At 43.1% G+C, this 17,663-nt stretch overlaps 1 protein-coding gene across 1 annotated transcript in view; it reads left to right on the top strand.

The window, feature by feature from the left end:
• SDK1 (sidekick cell adhesion molecule 1) overlaps positions 1–17,423 on the top strand; it is a 411,616-nt gene extending 394,193 nt beyond the window's left edge. The window contains exons 42-45 of the mRNA XM_005145297.4: positions 2,367–2,504; positions 4,463–4,580; positions 4,786–4,915; positions 11,399–17,423. Of these exons, the coding sequence (XP_005145354.3) occupies positions 2,367–2,504; positions 4,463–4,580; positions 4,786–4,915; positions 11,399–11,671 (659 nt within the window). The 3' untranslated portion in view covers positions 11,672–17,423. The remainder of the gene's footprint in view (positions 1–2,366; positions 2,505–4,462; positions 4,581–4,785; positions 4,916–11,398) is intronic.
• Positions 17,424–17,663: the final 240 nt, after the last annotated feature.

Below are 17,663 nucleotides of genomic sequence, written 5' to 3'. Positions count from 1 at the left end.
GAAAAATGCATGTGTGCCATTTTTAAGTTTGACAAAGAACCTTCTCAGGAATTTCATGAGTGTTTATATATGAGATCTCTCGCCCTAAGACTAATTTACACAGTCTACAATCTGTTTGGGTTTTCACGTTTCCTAATCTGTTGGTTTGTTTGCTCTGCTTCCTTCTTTATTTTCTTCCCAAAGGTTCTCTGATAAATATTTTCTGTGTTATTTTATATTTGGCTCTCAAAACTATTAAGTTTAGTTTCACAAAATCGTTCCTGATATCCTCTGCCTGGCGGTTCAAATACAGCATGATGCCTCCACTCCTCCTTCATCAGAACAGCTTGTTGGTGATGCTCTCAGGCTTCTCCCAGCCTCTCTGCTCTATTGTGCTTATTCCCAGTAAACAGGGTTATGGTTTAAACATGTTTCAAAATCCCTTTCAGCAGCCCAGCGCTCTGGTTTTTTGAAGGGAACTTCAGTACTTCAGAAAGTAAATTCTACTCAGCTTGCCATGTCTAGACAGCCAGAGTTCAGTGGCCTGACATGAAGTAGGAGAGCTTGGTGCTTTAGTCAGGTCTTTTCTTACCCTTGCAGAGACAGCTCTACTTCAGGTTGCTTTTGAGCACCAGGTTTCACCCTTGCTGTGTCAGTGAAGACAGGCAAGAGGAATAAAAGAACCTGATAAAGCAGCTTTGTGATTCAAAATGCTGGAGAGTCCTGAGAACCTGGCAATGCTCCAGTATCTGGAGTGGCTTTTATCTCTGCTCCTCCAGTGAGAAGCATAAACAGCATTCAACAGTTACCCAGCAGGCAAGAGTAGTAAAAGCTGCTATCGCCATCACGGCTCTGTTTGTCCTTACACAATTAACCACTTAGCCCATGAGAGCTGTCTGTGGATTTCAGAGAGAGTGCTACCCTTGCTTTTCTCCTTCAGGACAAGGGCATAGACAACCCACTTCAAACACCTAGAGTCCATGTTTTTCCTATCTCTGGTTTCACAGAGGCTATAACACAATGTAGAGGAGTGGTAATCATGTCAGTCTTCCCTTTCCTGAAAGACATTATTCCTCTGAAGCTGAGCATGCATCTCCTTCTGATGTTTTTTATACATAAACTTCTTGTTTGTAAGTTCTCCACTTGAACAGAACTATTTAATTCACCTCCTTTTGATGCTTCAGTGTTCATCTCAAATTGCTGCATGAAAGTAAGAGGTTTCCATTGAGATTCACAGTCATAAAAGTATAAAGCTTTTTTGGCTGGCCACTTCAGCTAGCGCAGAGAGGTATAAATTGCGCTGAATCTGCTCAGCCCAGCATGGCTTGTGCAGTTTGCCTTTAGGACTTTATTGGCCTGGGCTGGCCTGCTAGCAAAGAAGGATTGTGGCTGCTTTTCACTGCTGCAGAATATGCAGTGATCTGGAACAAATTTGAGCTTGTATCATGAGGCTTACCACAGACTTATGCTTTGATCCAGAGCTCAGGACAGTTGGGGAGAGTGCCTGGATTCAGTGATAGTGAGGGGCTGAAGTTGGTCTCCTGGCATTGCCCATTCCTACCAGGTGGTGTTCTACATTATGGACTACAGGGAAATTACATACAACTGCTGAGTTGTGCTCCAGCAGCAGCATTTTTCCACTAAGCTGAGGGATGCTGACGAAGAGAATATCACTGCAAGAAAATAACAATACTTATTACTTTAAACCAAGACTGGCAAGGTAACTCTAGAAGGGCAAGCTGGTATCACTTTGCATCTCCAGTTGAGGTCAAATGAGGTGAAATGACTTGAGATTGCACAAAATCCAGGCAACTGAATTGGTACCCATGTACTGCACATCAGGCTTGGCTAAGCTGATGGGAAAAAGATATAGAAGAGCAGTGAATGTTGGAAGTTAGAGTTAATGGAAGCAGTGAAAGACACTGAACCAAGCGTACTTTGTTCCTTGGCACTAGCTGTATTTTTCAGAGCCACTGAGCAGCATTTTGGCAAGTTAAGCCTCATAAAAAGTGGAATAATTCTGGGTCATGATAGATATATTGGTGGTTCCTTTGACCCAGAGAGTACTAAGCATACCACAGTAGTCAGGAAATGTAGGTGTGCAGGCCAGTAGGAAGAAACCTCCATTTCTTCACTTGATGATAACTTCTTAGCTAAGGTTCTGGGTGTGTGAAAGATGCTTGCAGAGATGTTGGAGCTATGATAAACCTCTGTTCTCTTTGCATCAGTGTCAGCAAACCCCTTGAAAGTCTGGCTGCAGAGCAGGCTGTGTTACCTCCTTTGAACACCTCTCTCTCCTGAACACTATTCCAGTTCACTGTGGGGAGGAAGAGATAATTTTGAAGGAGCATAAAGAAGGAATTGTTATTTGTTTTTTGCTCTTTCAGCACAAACAGAATCACCTTTCTATGAGGAGTGGTGGTTCCTACTGGTGATGGCACTTTCAAGTCTGATCCTCATCCTCCTGGTGGTGTTTGCACTGGTCCTGCATGGCCAGAGCAAGAAGTACAAGAACTGCAGTGCAGGTGAGACATTGGCTCCATTCTGTGCACATGCTGTCAACAGCTGTGGGGATTAGAAATGTCTTCCTTTTGAAACCCTGATTTAATCAGTGTGAACTCTGTTTACAGGTATTTTGTTTGGCAGAAAACCCAGGGGTTTTTTTCTGTCTGGTTTGGGAGAAACAGCTTTTGCCCACAGCCATACTGGGCAAAGAGTGCCTGATCTTATCAGGTTCTGGATGATAATCAACCATGGGCTTGGACAGGGCTGCATCTGGAAGTTACATGTACTGTATAAAAAGCCAAGGAGTCTGAGTGAAATGCTTGGCAGAAGACCACGAAAAGGAATAAGCAGAGACTTTATATAGCTTTTTCATCACTCCCTGCTAGATGGGGAGAAGGCAAAAGATTCTGCTTTTCCATGGCTGTACCCAGTGCAGATATTCTAGGTCTGTATGTATGAGGACTGTATCTCAGCTGCTTTGTCTTAAATAGTGTCCTGCATCTCATATTCATATCCAAGCAAACTGCAGTTACAGGGTTAAGCAGTTAGGAGGTATTTTGGATATCTGAATGTGTTAGACTTTAATGAATGAGTGTCAAGCTTTGAATTTTCCTTTAGTTACAATTTTTACCAGGTTCCTTTCTGAAAGGAAACAGGAGTTACCTGCTCTCTGACTAGGAATGTTAAAATAGTTCCCTTTCAAAATGCCTCGTTCTTGAGCTCTGAGTATTGTTTTTACCTTTTCTTCTCCTTACATGAGAAAGTCCTGGAAGAGTTGTTCAAACGTGCATTTCTCTGATAGCCAGCAAGAAATTGTGCTAATGCCAGGAGGTGCCAGAGAAGGCATGTTAATGAGTAGCATCAGGTGGATGGGTCTTTGCACTACTTGTTCTCAGGGATTAATGTAATGAAGGAATCTTCCAGGCAGTATTTAGTAATTCAGTCCCAAAGTGAAGATCTTTTCTTTCTTTATAATTCACGTCTAACAGGTGTTAGAAAATCAGATTTTGGTCCCGTGAGATGTAAGATGTATGAGTACCATGGCATTTTACCAAGTTAATACTATTACGTATTTGTATGCATAGCTCATAGGAAATCTCTCGTCTTCTTAGTTTTGCTCTGTATTTGAGGAACAGACATGAAAAGACAGGTCTGACCTGTGCTGTCAGATACCAGTGTTCACACTGAGTCTTAATGTAGCACTGAAATTGAAGCCAAGGATAAAGTACCTGTCTGCTGCAAAGCAGCAGTATGCAACCTGTCTTTCTCCCCAGGGCACAAGCTGAGCTCGCACCTTTGGGATTATAAAGAATGAACATGGGAGAGAATAAGCTCATGCTATATTTGATCACCAAAAATAATATACTTTGCTGTATTTTTCCTCTTCTTCTAGTTCCCTGTCCTTTTCCCTGTATTACATTGTCCAGTGATTTCTCACATCTACATCTTATCCTCATTACAGCTCTGACATCTTTTTCCCATTTGCTATCCAGTTACCCTTTCTCTTGCTTTCTTTCCCATCTCTTTTTTTTTTCCTCTCCTTTTCCTCTTTTTCTGTCTTTCCTAGTTTTACTTTCTCTTGCTTTGCTTCAGTCAGCATGAATGGAATTCACAGCATCTGATTTAGGACATCTTCAGTGACTACCTGAATTAGTCACCTCATTTCTATTTATAGTCAAAAGACAAGAATAAGAACTTTTGGAACACAGTTCATCTATACTATTTTAGATATTTTGGAATGAAATGCAGCCATCAACAACTCCTTATTTCCCTCTTTTGGCTCCTTCTGCTCATTCACACTTGTAATAAACTCTTTTCCTTCTCTCTGATTGTTCTCATTTGCCACTAATAAATGTAAAGAGATTTTTAAATCATTAATGGTGTCATACAGCATACAGAAGGGAAAGTTAGTTCCTGCAGTTGTAGTTGGGGGAAAAGTACCTTTTTTTCAGCTGAGTCTTTCATTGCCTGGCTCCAGGTAAAACCATCTCCAATGTGGAAGAGTCAGTCACCCTGGATAATGGAGGCTTCACTGCTCTGGAGCTCAACAGCAGAAACCTGATCAAGAGTACCTTCTCAAAGAAAAATGGAACCAGGTAAGAAGCCGGGAACACTGAGCTCTTGGAAATGCCTTTTTATCTTGTTTAAAGCAATTGTGAAATAGGCAAAGGGGAGAGAATGTTGTCTGTAGGATCTAGGGAGGACTTTAATGCCCACATCACTGCCCCAGGCTGGGATTCTGGTTTCTAAGCATGATTTAATTGTGTCACATCCCATACACTCACCCTTTACATTTCCCAGGTCTCCTCCTCGCCCAAGCCCAGGGGGGCTGCACTACTCTGATGAGGATATCTGCAACAAGTACAATGGAGCTGTGCTGACTGAAGGCTTGGGCCTCAACGAGAAGCCCTTAGAGGTATCGGAGTCAGAGGTAAGGGTTTCCCTTTGCCTTACCAGATGTTGCCCAGTCACTGCTGACATTCATTTGCCTGCTGAATCCTGGCAAGTCTTTCAAGTCTAAATCCCATACCTGCATTATACTGTGTTCTCACTGTTCGTCTGTCTTGGGGACTTTAAAATGTCTAATTCACTGGGCTGTTCACATCTTATCTTAAAGTGTCAAAGGAAAGAATAACAAGCAGGATCCAACCAGGGGAGATTCCAGACCTGGCCTTGGTGGATAATTGTGTTTTTCCAGTGTTACACAAAAACACAAGTGCAGTCAGCCAGCCAGTGTGTGCTGACCTCCTTTTCTACTTGTGGGCTGCAGACTTGGAGCACTTTTAGGAAAATCTACATACATTGCAAAATAACCAGCTGGCTGGAGCTACCATCTGGATGATGGGACATGCTTTGGACTGTTGCATTGACTGAAGTATGGTTTGAAGTTCTCACAGTGCCTTTTTCAGAAAGCTACAGCAAGCACCAAGGTTCAGAAGAGTGGTCTTGAGTGGTGGTAACTACTGCCTCTTTTATAGGGGGAGTAAGTGGGGAATGAGTTAACCTGCCAGGAAGCACATGGCCATAGCTGTGAGCACTCAGCATTCAGGTTTCTGAACATCCCAGCCTGCAGCTTTAGTTTAACTCAAGTGAAGCCTTCTGTTTGGGTTGCTTTTAGCTTTTGTTATCAAAGGAAGGTGGGTATATCCTGGCATTATCCATCTGGCAGTGCTCCATCTTGTGTCTTTTATCCCCTTTAAGAAGAAATAAAGTGCAAGTGGTCTGTAGTCCGACAGGGGCCAAGGGTGAATAGACAGACTTCAAGGGATATCCAGAAAGGTAATTCTTTCTCTAAAACTGTGTTGTCAGCTGAGGTCCTGACAAATCTGAACTGACAGCTCAAGAAGCGAGCAGTGGGCCAAACCACTCCAAACCTGACCCTTCTAGCAGGAATAAATCAAGAGCAGCAAATAGTGAAAGATGATGACAGTTTTCATCTGTAGCTTTTCTGCACCTGCAGCTACAGCTGCTTTTCCTGGCTACCTAGCTCTCACCTCCTGCTAATTACCATGGACAGCCTGCTGCTTTGTGCTGCCCTGTGGCCGACCTGTCATGCAGGCAGCTTTCCTTGGTGCAGCTCAAGCTGCTGTCTGTGTGACGTTACCCTCCAGATTAAACCCATAGTGCTTTGGTCATGTCACTGTAACAAGTCGGCATTAAACCTGTCATTAAAAGAGTTTGCTGAGCATGATCACAAATTTAGCACTGGCACCTTTTGACATTCATTTCAATGCCCCATGTGGTATTTCCTGGTAATGTGCAGAAGTCTACTTGCAGGGTGTCATTACTGCCTTCTGTATGCACTGTTTGTGCAGCACAGAAGAAAGTAATTTGGGGTTTCTTCTTTTTTTTTCTCAGGCTATTATTAATATTATTTATTTACTGTGTATTGCAGTTGAGCCTGAAGGTCTCAATTGAGATTCTAATGTTTCTGTGAATCTGTGTGTGTATGTGAGTATCTGAACAAAATAAGCCTCCTGTTTTTCCTTGGGGCTTAGATCTGGAGCCTTTCTGTATAATGTCTTCGATGCCTATTGGGTTTTTCTTGTGGTGGGGTGTGCTTTTAGTCATGAGATGTTAATACACTCCCAGTAGAAGTAGAAATAGGAGATGCTGCCTTTTGATCAGATTAAAAATGCTGTTTGTGTTTGCTGGTACAGACAGGAGGTGAGGGTCGGCTGGGGAAGAGGTGGGTATACATGTTTGACCACTCTCTTTTTGACTATTCCTGTACCTATTAGCTCTTCCTGTTTGTCTTTTCTAATTTTGTGTGTGTGTGTTTCTATTCCCAGAGGAGATCTTAATAACAAGTTCTATTTTCTGAGAATTTCAGAATTTCCATCTCTTTTAGCAGCAGAAGTGTTTCCCATTATATGAAGAGTTAAAGATATCTTTATATAAGAGCTCTACACAGGTTTGGTCATCTGCAGCAAAAGGGGGTCCTTATGCTGTTCCTCTAATACATCTTTGCATGGATATTGAGTTCCACTTAACACAATGCACAAAAGGTCAGGCAAAGCCGAAATCTGTGCTTTTGCTTCCAACCCCCATGTCATCTTGTTGCTGCTTAGTCTTACCCCTGTTGCCCAAGGTGTCAAGATTTTATATGGAAAAGAAGGAAGCTCTCTGGCTTCAAGTCTCATGGGCTTTACTGAACATGAAGAAGTCTGTGAAAAACTCTCAGGCTGACTGACTGCACTTGCAATTCGTCTGCCTGGGAGCTTCCCCCCGAGCTCCCTCCTGATGAGGAGAGCAAGAGAGAAACAAAGAAAATCAAGAAGACCAAGCAGTACTCAATATCCATAAATCAAGAGGTTAACTTACTCCATGTCAGGAAAGCCAAGCACTAGTGCTGTTAATGAGGTTAAAGTAGTTTAATTGGCAGGTATGGAGCAAGAGTGCTAAGAGTGTAATTTCTAAGTGATTAATAATAATAGGCTTTTAGATAATGAGTCAAGTGGACAAGGTTCTGGACAGATAATCTGAAGAAATCTGGTGTTCACCATGTACAGAAATGTGAAGATGCATCTGCGACGTCACCCAGCCATGGAAGAGCAGTTTTACAGGAGGGAGTGGTGTCTGTTTGTGTGTTCTCACATGTCCTTGTGCTCTCCCAAAAACCTGTTTTCAGGAGATAGTATTCTCTCACATAGCCCATGTTATCAGTCAGTGCTAAATGCTGGTGGTGCTCCGGTCTTTCTAGCTGCTCTCTGCTGTCTGGCATTTGCTTTCTCAGCAGGAAGAGATTATAAATTTCCACTTAACACTTAATAGGGAATATGACTTAACTTGTTTCCAACAAAGTCCTCATGATTTTGACAAGTTGGGCAGTGTGTGGAAACCAGCTGCAGGTGACACATTAAAAAAACAAGGGTTCCTTGTGTCTAGAGAAATCTTTTTGCATACTAGGCTACCTTGTTTCTCTTACAGTATTTCATTTCAATTACATTCATTTCATGTCAACCAGAAGAAACTGCTGCCTTCTACATTTTTAGAAATAATCTCATAAGGTTGTTCCTTATGCAGTCACTTTAAAAAAATGGAAGGTAATTGGAGCTATTTGCACATTTGCCATTCACTAAGCTGGCCAACTCTGGTTGCTGGCTTGCCTCTGAACAGCACTTGGGTGCTTTGTGCTATCAATAAAATACTTAAATAGGCTCCTATTTTCTGTATTTGTTATTTCAAAGGCATCCATGCACCTTTGGTTGACAGTTGGTAATGTCACCGCACACCCAATCCCGCTTCAGCCTATGGAGGTTTCCAAGGTAACAAAGCCACAGTCAGGGAAGGGAGAAAACTGAAAACAAAGCAAAAAATCCTGCAGCATTTCTATTTACTCAGTAGTTTAAAAACCACTAAAAAGTAATCCTCTAGTATAAGCTGTCTGCATTATCATGCAAAACAGGTTTATCTTGCTACTCCTTTATTTTCATCAGAGCAGAGACGGATGTGGGATGGAAATTTAGGAATTTCCTTGCTGGTAACAGTGGAAGAGCAGAACTTCAAAGATACTTTAGAAACATTGGAATAGTCAGTTCCTGCCTGTTCTGCAGGAAACACGAAGAAAACACGCTGTATTGGCACTAACAAGTAGGTTATTCTTTCCAGCATCAGTGCTAATGATAGTGGAGTGCAGCTATATATGTTTCATGAAAGTTGCTTCTGAAAGGCACTGGCCTTATTTACACCAAATCAGTATTCTCCTTCACTTGGTGTCATGAACAGATTATCAGTAGAGGGTATTGTTTTAAATTCCTTCTTTCTGTTCATGACAAGTCCAAGTTTTAAATGGCAGCAGCCCATCTAAAAGTGTTCCCACTTCTTCTCTTTATTATGTTGACTTTTGACAGTCTTGAAAGGATTTGGCTTAGGTACAGAAATTATATTAGTTTTGTGGTGAGTGAGCTAGCAGTGGACAGAAATCAAGGGCCTGCATCAGTATGTTATTATACCTAGCAAGTCCTGTGTCAGTCTTCTGGATGCAGCTTCTTTTCAGCATTTCTTCCTAAAGCTTTAAATTATCTTGTTTCTGTGTGTCTGTGGGGACATCACGAAGACCAGTAAGGAGCCACTAGAAGTTTGTGGGGGGTTTTCTTTACATTATGTTTGTGATGCCTCAGCTCAGCTGTGATTCATCTTTACAGCAGGGGCTTGTCTCTTTGGAGAGTGTCCAAGTCAGTAACAGTGATGGTGGACTGGGAAAGGAGTGACCCATAACCTGCTCAGAATGCAGAGACTTTTCTTCTGGATGCCCACGTCACCCCTCATCTTCCCAGGCACTTTTAACCTTAATAGTAGACGATGGAGCTGCAGCAGAATGTTTGAAGGTGTAGGCTGGTGCAAAGTGTAATAACTCTTTTCTTTATAAAAATGGAAGAAACCAGGGTTTGGGGATCTTTGGTCTGCAGGTAGAGTTGGTTGCAGCTGAGGATGAGCCAGCCTGAGCTGTCACTGCCTGCTTCTATGCCCTGCCATGCTGCCACATCTGCAGTCAGCAGAAGCACTGTTGTTGGAGCCCCTGACAAAAATAGACTGGGCAGTGCTGGCAGGATGTTCCCTGCACTGGTGCCAAGGCTCTGGAGCTGTTGCCTGCATCCACTGGCTGTGAAATGGTCCAAATCTGGGAATATTCCAGGCATGCCACAGAAAACACCTATTCAGGAAGGTCAGTGGAGGGAGTTGGGTGCTGGCTTTTCAAGGCTGGCAGTTGGTGCAAAGGAGTGTTTTTCTAGGAGATGGACTTATCGAGTTCCTTCTGGAATAAGTGTTAAATGCTGGTAGGGTTTTGTTGTAATAGTAATTACATGTCAAGGCACCTGAGGCTTTGTAGTCTTCAAATAATCAAACAGCACGTCATTCTGAAAGAGCCAAAGCATGGGTAATGGAGGAAGGGCAATTTTGTCAAGCTGTAAAGAGCTGCTTTGCTCAGACTTTTGGAAAACTGGGAAAAATTTCTCAGCTCTGTCCATCACCCTCTATGCTGCAAAATGGGCACAAAATAGTATTGAAGCAGCTATCTAAGCAAAGAAGTGGGATGATGGATGCAGTGCCCTTTTCAAATGATGGTTTGCAAGGCATTTGAGGATTGTTCTTCAGAGACCATTAAAAAGGGGCTTTAGAGAAGGAGACACTAGTTGTGTGGCAGGCAGGATCAAGAAGGATGTGTGTTTGCTGTGAGGTGTCATAGATCAGAATGATACCAACCTTTTGAAACTGATTGCAGCAACTAACTGTTACGAGCTACACTTACCTGCCTCTCTCTTGCAAGTCTTAGGCAGCTACTACTTTGATATTTAATTGCCTTTAGAATTGGTTATGTGGATTATTGAGGGGGGAGGGGAATAAAAGCTTTTGCATGCTCAGAGGAGGGATTCTGAGAGAAGGCATGAGATACAGAAATGACTGGGTAAATGCTTGTTTGCTGTATGGGATAGGTCTGTTACAGGTGGAAGCAGTAGTGGGAACAGAAGGAAAATGCACACTTAGATACTGTGGCTTTGCTGCGATCTCTGCACTCGGAGATGTACGAGCCCTCTGTGATTCCTCCAGCTGTATCACAGCAGCAGTACTTCAGAGGAGGGACAGATGCACAAAGCTTACCTGGTTGTATTTCACTAGAGCTCTCAATATTGATATGAGCTTTAAAGCTATGCAGCCATCATGCATCAATGTTTCAAGTGTAGATCCACTCTGAACACAGAGCTGTTCCCAAGCCATCCCAAGAAAGCCACCCCTCCTGTCTGGCCATTGTACTCCAGATTTTGCATTCTCTTTCTTCTGTCACCGCTGGTTGTGTGTCTTGTTGTACCACCAATAATCAGCTTGAATAAATACAGATAGATATGTTTGCCTGGAAAAAAAAACAGTGATTTTGCTTAATTCCCTTTCAGTGATAGAACTGATTTTCAGTGCTTAAAAGCTCAATCCAGAGCACTGTGCAAGTGCCCTGGTTTGACCACCACAAACAACAGCATGTCTGGCTAACTTCAGTATTTCTGCAGGGAAGTCCTTGCATCAGGGGGGATATTCTCAGTTGTAATTGCAGTCTTGTTGATTACATGATTGAAAGCTGTTGGTTTCTCTGTGGCATCTTTATGCTTCCATGCATCTTCTGTGAACATAGCTCCCACCACAGCATTCTGCAGTGAATTAGGAGGGATTTCTCTGCATCTCTTATCACCAGTGTTCATCAGGGGACTCTTCCTCTAGCAGCAAAGCCTGGCTAGACCAGAGCACAGTGCTTTTCTCCAGGCCAGCATGTATTACACTTGGACTACAAACCATCCTACCCTAAAGTCACAGCTTTTGTCAGCTGGTGATATTAAACTTGTCTCTGATTTCATCTAAGGTGGAACAGGCTAAATCCTGGATATTAATGGCTGATTTATGGGTTTTTTTCCTGATGCTCCAGGCCACTGACTCAGATTATGAAGATGAGTTGCCAAAGCACTCCTTTGTGAACCATTACATGAGCGACCCCACCTACTACAACTCATGGAAGCGGCAGCAGAAAGGTGTGAAGCACCCAGCATCCTACAGATATGAGGAGTGCGCCGCCAGCGAGACAGAACCCTATTTCCAGACTGTCATCACAACACAGAGCTCAGGAGGGGTGTACACCCCAACGGGACAGCCCGCGCCCGGCTCCCGGACTCCAGTGACAGGATTCTCCTCCTTTGTTTGAGACAGGAATGGAGGATGAAGCCGAACTGCCGGCAGCACTCGGGGGGACCCGGCGCAGTGACTATGTGTGCGGTGAACTGTGGGTAACTTCTCTATCAGGGTAGAAATGGATGGGAACACGGATGAGGCTGGGGTTTGGGTTTTTTTCCCGAAGACAATCAACTCTAAAAACATGGAGCTGAACCTTTGTTTAAAAGAGGAAAAAAAAAAGGAATTCTGAAAAGTGATGATTTTAACCACTTGTGAATAGTAGGGTTTTTTTAACTGCTTTTTGTAACACTGCTTCAGGAAGCAGCTCCCACACCCTTCTCTTTCCTCTTTCTTTCTCTCCCCTCCTTCTGTCCTGCCTTTCCCAAACAAGGAGGTGAATTCCCTAGATGCAATGAGTGACTTTGTAATGTGATTTGAAGAGAAAACATAAAACCTCCCAGGCTCCTTTTTCTTTTGTTTTTTCTCTAGTTTTTATTTTTTTCCCTGCCATCAAAGCCAAGTAGGTAAACACAAAAAGGACAAATTCTTACATGAAAAGCAGACATCTCCTCTCTCCTCATTGCTGCTCCCCAGATTAGGAGCACTGGCTGATCAATTTAGGCTCAGATGTGTCACTGTGTCTGCTCTAGGCTCACTACCAGTGTATTTATACTGAATTGTTGACCTGCTTTTCTTTGTTGTTCAAATGGGACCTGCTGCATTCTTTAAATGTTCCAACTCCAGGACCTTTGGAAGAGGAGATGGCTCAAAAGAGAGCTGTAGGCAGTAGTGGGTGAAGGAAATGGGAAGAATTCAGATGCAAGGTCAGTTTAGTTTTGGTGTGGCTCTGATCCTCCCTCATGGACTGCATGTGCCATTGGAATTGGTCACTTTTAAGAAGTCAGTGGACACAATCCAGGAAGCCAGAGGAATCTCTCAATTAAGATTGCACCAACAAGCTAGTGAATCTACTAACTGATGAGGTTTCTGATCATCAAAGTTATCCTGCCCTGTCAATAGAAGTTGAACACCCTTTCTTGCCCAGGCTCCACGGTACTGCTTACTGGTGTGTAAACCAGTACACAGTAGCTGGGTTTGTTTGATTTGATTGTGCAAAGACACATCACACAGATTGGGTGAGTTTTGGTGTCCACAGGTGCCTTTTATTGATTCTTCAGCTTTGTATCTGGCAGAAGCATCTCCAAACACAGCTAACCAGGTTCTGCAAGCATTAGGGTCATGAATTACCTTGTACATGTTTACAGTCTTCTTTGTGCCCTTGAAGCTACAGCCTTTGAAAGAAGAGAGAGGATTTTTAGTTTATTTTCCATCCTTTCATATAAGTCACTTTTTGTTTTCTTCTTTTCTGTCCTTTTCCTGAGTCTTGTCATGTTTTTGCAGCAAGTTGTTTACTTGCAAGGATGTTAGCAGGAGTTTAAAGAATCCAAGTCCAACCTTTGGACCTAGCAAGAGCTCTGGATCACCAGACGTTTTAACCACAAGAGTCTAAAAGCTGAATTTGGAAGTAGACAAGTCCTTGCCACTCCAGCATCTGGCATTTACTCCCAGATGGATGTAAGTCAGCTAGGACAATTGATACCCTGCTTCTTCCTGACATCCCATCAGGGCACGTGTGGGCACTGCTACTATTGCAAATTGTCCTTGACCTCTCTGGAGGGATGTGGGATGGCTGTGGCACTGGTGCTGGTGTCTTCAAGGCAGGTTGGTGAAATCAACCTGGCATTGATTACAGTGCTGCCTGTTCCTGTCCACAGGGACTGGTTAAAAGTAGCCTGGTGACATCTCACCTGAACACTTGGGGTCCAAGGGCAAGCTCAGCCTTGCTGTCACCTTTCAGTGCCTCTTGGACAGGGCATACAAGCTCAGAACTGCTTTTCCTCTTTGGCAATGCCTCCAAGTGCTGCTGCTCTTGGTGCATACAGATTCTGGATAGCTTTGGCACTGGATTGCTGTTCCTCTCCAAAGGCTCCAGAAAGAAAAAGTTCAAAACCAAAAACTCCAGTGGGTGTGTTTAAGGGCTTTTGAGTTTGGGATAATGATCCCCACACAGCTCCTTAGATGGCAAGGAATATACAAAGACATGAGCTTGAGCCAAAACCTTGTGAGCCATCCCCCTCTCTGCACCTGCATAGGATGTGTGTGGGATGGAGAAGGGGCTCTAAAAGAATGACTGAGCTTACTGTGAAGAGGAATGCAAAGCAAACAAAACCCCCACTGCCTTCTGCGCACTTTGACTGTTCTCTTAAGCCATATGGACTTTGCTTTAATTCCTGAGCTGCCAAAATTTGTTTGCAGTCTGTTTGGTTTTTTTGTTGTTGTTTCTTAGAGAAAATCATCTACATGACTTTCTGATTTGTTTTCTTTCTCTTTTGTTATTTCCTGCATCAGATTACGTATTTTAAACACCTTGTTTTATATACATGTGACATAGCAATGCAATTGCTGTTGGAATTTTAGTGGTGCTTATCCAACGGGTATGAGAAGTAGTGCTGTTCAAGGACCACTAAGGGTTTAGGGATATAGATTAGTAGGAAGTAGATGGAACACTGAAGAGTTTGTTCCAAAGGAAAGCATAGTGCAAGCAGCTCTGTATCTCCTGAGTTTTGCCAGATCTGTATCAGTGTAAGGTGCAGTTACTCCCTGGGGCTGATCTGATACCTCATTGAGCAAAAAAGCAATGGAACAATGGGGAATAAAGGAAATGGACTTTGTGGCCACTGCTCCAATGAATGGCAGCGTGGGGAGCAGCAGGATTTATACAAAGTGAGGAGAAGAGACTGTTCCTTTTTTCTCAGAACCATCTGCTGCTCAAAAGCCTGAGCTTGCTGAGTTGGCTCTATGGCTCTTTTCTTCTGGCTGCTGCCAAAATAATAGGTTAGGTGTGATTCCTTTAGGACCTGTTGTTCCAAACAAAGGTATTTCTGTTCCAATCCAGTCCACAGTGGTTTTATTTTACTTAAGCAATTGCAAAGCATGGAAGTGCACTGCCCTGCTCATCTGTAAGATGAGCATAGGATGTGTGTTCTGCTGCCCAGGATCCTGTATAGCTACATGCATGATGCCTGTGCCTTCTTGTTAACATGCTGTGCTTAGGAAATATGATTAATGGGTAGATTTTATTTACCTCAGATAATCAGGTAAATTGTTCTATCTGGAAGGAAGCACTCCATCAGTTAGCAAGAAAGCTCTGTTTCACAGCTGTAATCTCTGGGAATCACAGCCTTGAAGTATGCCTTTTAAACATTAGTTGTCATGTTACAATAACTTCACCCATCAAATCCACTTCTATTTCTGTCTTCTTGTTTAGAACAGTCTTGAAAAATGAAGGCTTATACTTAAAACACCTTCTTAGGATATTTTGTTTATTTACTTTGCCATGATTCTTGGGGTCTCTTGGTGCTGGGTTTAATAGGAGCTGATTTTTCATGCAGTAGCCATGGAAATATCCAATTCCCTGCAGGAAAAATGTGGCCAAGTGTCCATCCCCCTCCCACCAGCTTTCACCATCAGCAATGCTCCTGTTGCTTCTAACAGCACCAAACCTCAGGTTGTACCTATCATAAATCATGTGCAAAAGAGCACATAAGTGAAAAAGCTGTACTGTTCCACTCTAAGTGGAGCATTTTTATCCCCCAAAAGTCAGTATGACACATAGTCTTCAGCACAGCCCACACCTTTGGGTGGAATATTTTCCATTCCCATCTTTTAATCCTCCAATTTTGGTGCACTACCAGTGCTGCTCAGATGCAGGTGGCAGCAATGAGTAGGAACAGTAGAGGGAACTGTTTTACTTTCATTGCAAGTCTCTTCTTTCCTACCCTGAGACTCACCTCTGTGAAACCCCTTCATGGGGAGGACATGGAGAAGGGAGAGCCCAGAGCAAGGGGTTTCATCAATGTTTGCTAAAGGAATCACACCACAACCAGTGATCCCACTTTTGGAAGCAGTTGGCACTACTGGAGAGAAGGAATAAAACTATCAAGAAAATGAAACTAATCCATTACCCAAAAGGATTTTTTCCCCTCTTCATTTTGAGTGTTAAAGGCAGTGATGCTTTTTGAATGGGCCAGGATCTCATTTCCCTGTTTATACCCGGGTCTCTGCCAGAAGCTGCTGCAGCAGTTGTTTAGAATAAATGTCCAGATCTGTCTTGACACAGGGATACATTTATTATCCTTGTCATTGCTTCCCTCAAGAAATCCATTGGGTCATCCAAAGATTATCCAGTCTGCTTTCCAAAAAAGGAGGAGAGATGACTGTTTATACATACATACTGGTGTCTTCTCTCACTTGCTGTTTGTAGATCATTTGGGGCAATTTGTTTCTGAAGAATCCTTTTAGAAAAGGAATTTATTGGGAAATGTCAAAAACTAAAACCAAAACATATCCCACATGGAAGACAACCCTTAGCAGGGCCACTGGAATTCTTGAAGTCCTAGAAACCTAGGATATGTAAAACTGAATATGATTCCTAGACCTCCTGTCTTTAGTGATCTCCTTTGTCAGTAGCAGCCAGAAGGGCACATGCAATGAGGGGTTGTATTTGGAGAGGAAAAGCCAACACAGAGCAGTTGCTGAATGGGCAGGTTGTACTGCAAACAGCTTCATTCAACCTGGAGTTCCTGCTAGTTCAATCACATTTCTTAGGTTGTTTTTATAGGGCTTTGCTGATGTGTGGAGTCCATACATCATTATGGCAATATGAGAGGTCTCATAAGGAGAGGTTATGTTGCCATGGTGTTTACACAAAGCCACATGCATGACCACTTGGTTGTACAGTATCCATTGAAACCACCTTAGGGAAAGCCACCCTTGAATTAGTAGCACATTTCCTGAACATTTTGGGCTGGGCATGGGCATTAAATGGCTCCACCTGACATGTCCCTTCAGTTCTTTGTACTTCTGTATCCCTTCTCCCCTGCATCTGCATCCCCAGCCCTCCCAGACAAAATTGGCTTTGTACTTTGTGAAGGTGTAAAGTTTACCGCTCCTGGTAGAAGAGAGCCACAACCAATAAGCACACACATAACACATTGAACAGGTGAGATCTGTTTGAACAAGTGAGATACCACTGGGACTTGAAATTCAGGCTCTGACTCAGAATTCTGTCTTTTCAAAGCTGCCACCTTCCCATTTTAAACGGCCTTGGAGTCTCAAGACTTGGCAGGAAATTCATTATTTTGATGCTGTTTGATCACTGTGCACTTTCTTGGGGCTTGAATCACTGGTTATAGAGATTGGAATGGGGTTACAGAGCTTTATATCAGAGCGCTTTCCATTTATGTCTTATTCTCTAGGTCTGGGAATGACACCTTTCTGCTACCGTGTGTGGCATTCTGCAGGAGGGGCAGCTAGGACGTGCCACAGGTGCTCCCCTTTGATGTTGTCATGCTCCTGGGCAGTGCTGGGACCTGCCATAGCATGGTGGGAGCTCTTGGGTAGCAGAAAGATGCAGGGACACCGTGTTACAGTGAGTTTGTAGCCGCTCACTTTGCCACTCTTGGGATGGAATCCGTCCTCTGATTTGGTATCTGCTGTCAGTTTAGGAGTAGGACCACCTTACACAGCTGTGGTTGAGTTACCCTTCAGTGTACTACGGTTATCAGATCGTTGCTTTTAATTCAGTGTCTCCTTGGGGATTTGCCCTGGATTTTTGTTCCACACCTCTTGTTAGCCTCACCTTCACCACTCCACTATTTTATATGAGAAAGTTACTTCTTCTTTTGCAAACTTGCTTCTAATTAAAAGAACCCTTTTGGAAACATGTGTGTCCTTGGTACATTTATTGTGGGGGAAAACAAAATAGTTTCTAGGCTCTTATTTTTCTCTTGATGAAGTTTCTGGGTGCCTTGCCAGCATGCTGATGAGTTAACAGCTCAGGACAGTGAAAACATAACACACTGAAATTCCTCACGGTTAGTTCTGGACTGTAAAATCTTACAACCCCTGCTGCTTTGCACCTAAACTGACTCTAATGGTTTCCACCCTAAATTTGATCAGCC

Source organism: Melopsittacus undulatus, chromosome 8 (assembly GCF_012275295.1).
Source record: "Melopsittacus undulatus isolate bMelUnd1 chromosome 8, bMelUnd1.mat.Z, whole genome shotgun sequence".
NCBI classification, from domain to species: domain Eukaryota; kingdom Metazoa; phylum Chordata; class Aves; order Psittaciformes; family Psittaculidae; genus Melopsittacus; species Melopsittacus undulatus.
The sequence above is the reverse complement of the archived record's forward strand: the minus strand, read 5'-3'. Positions and strand labels throughout refer to the sequence as shown.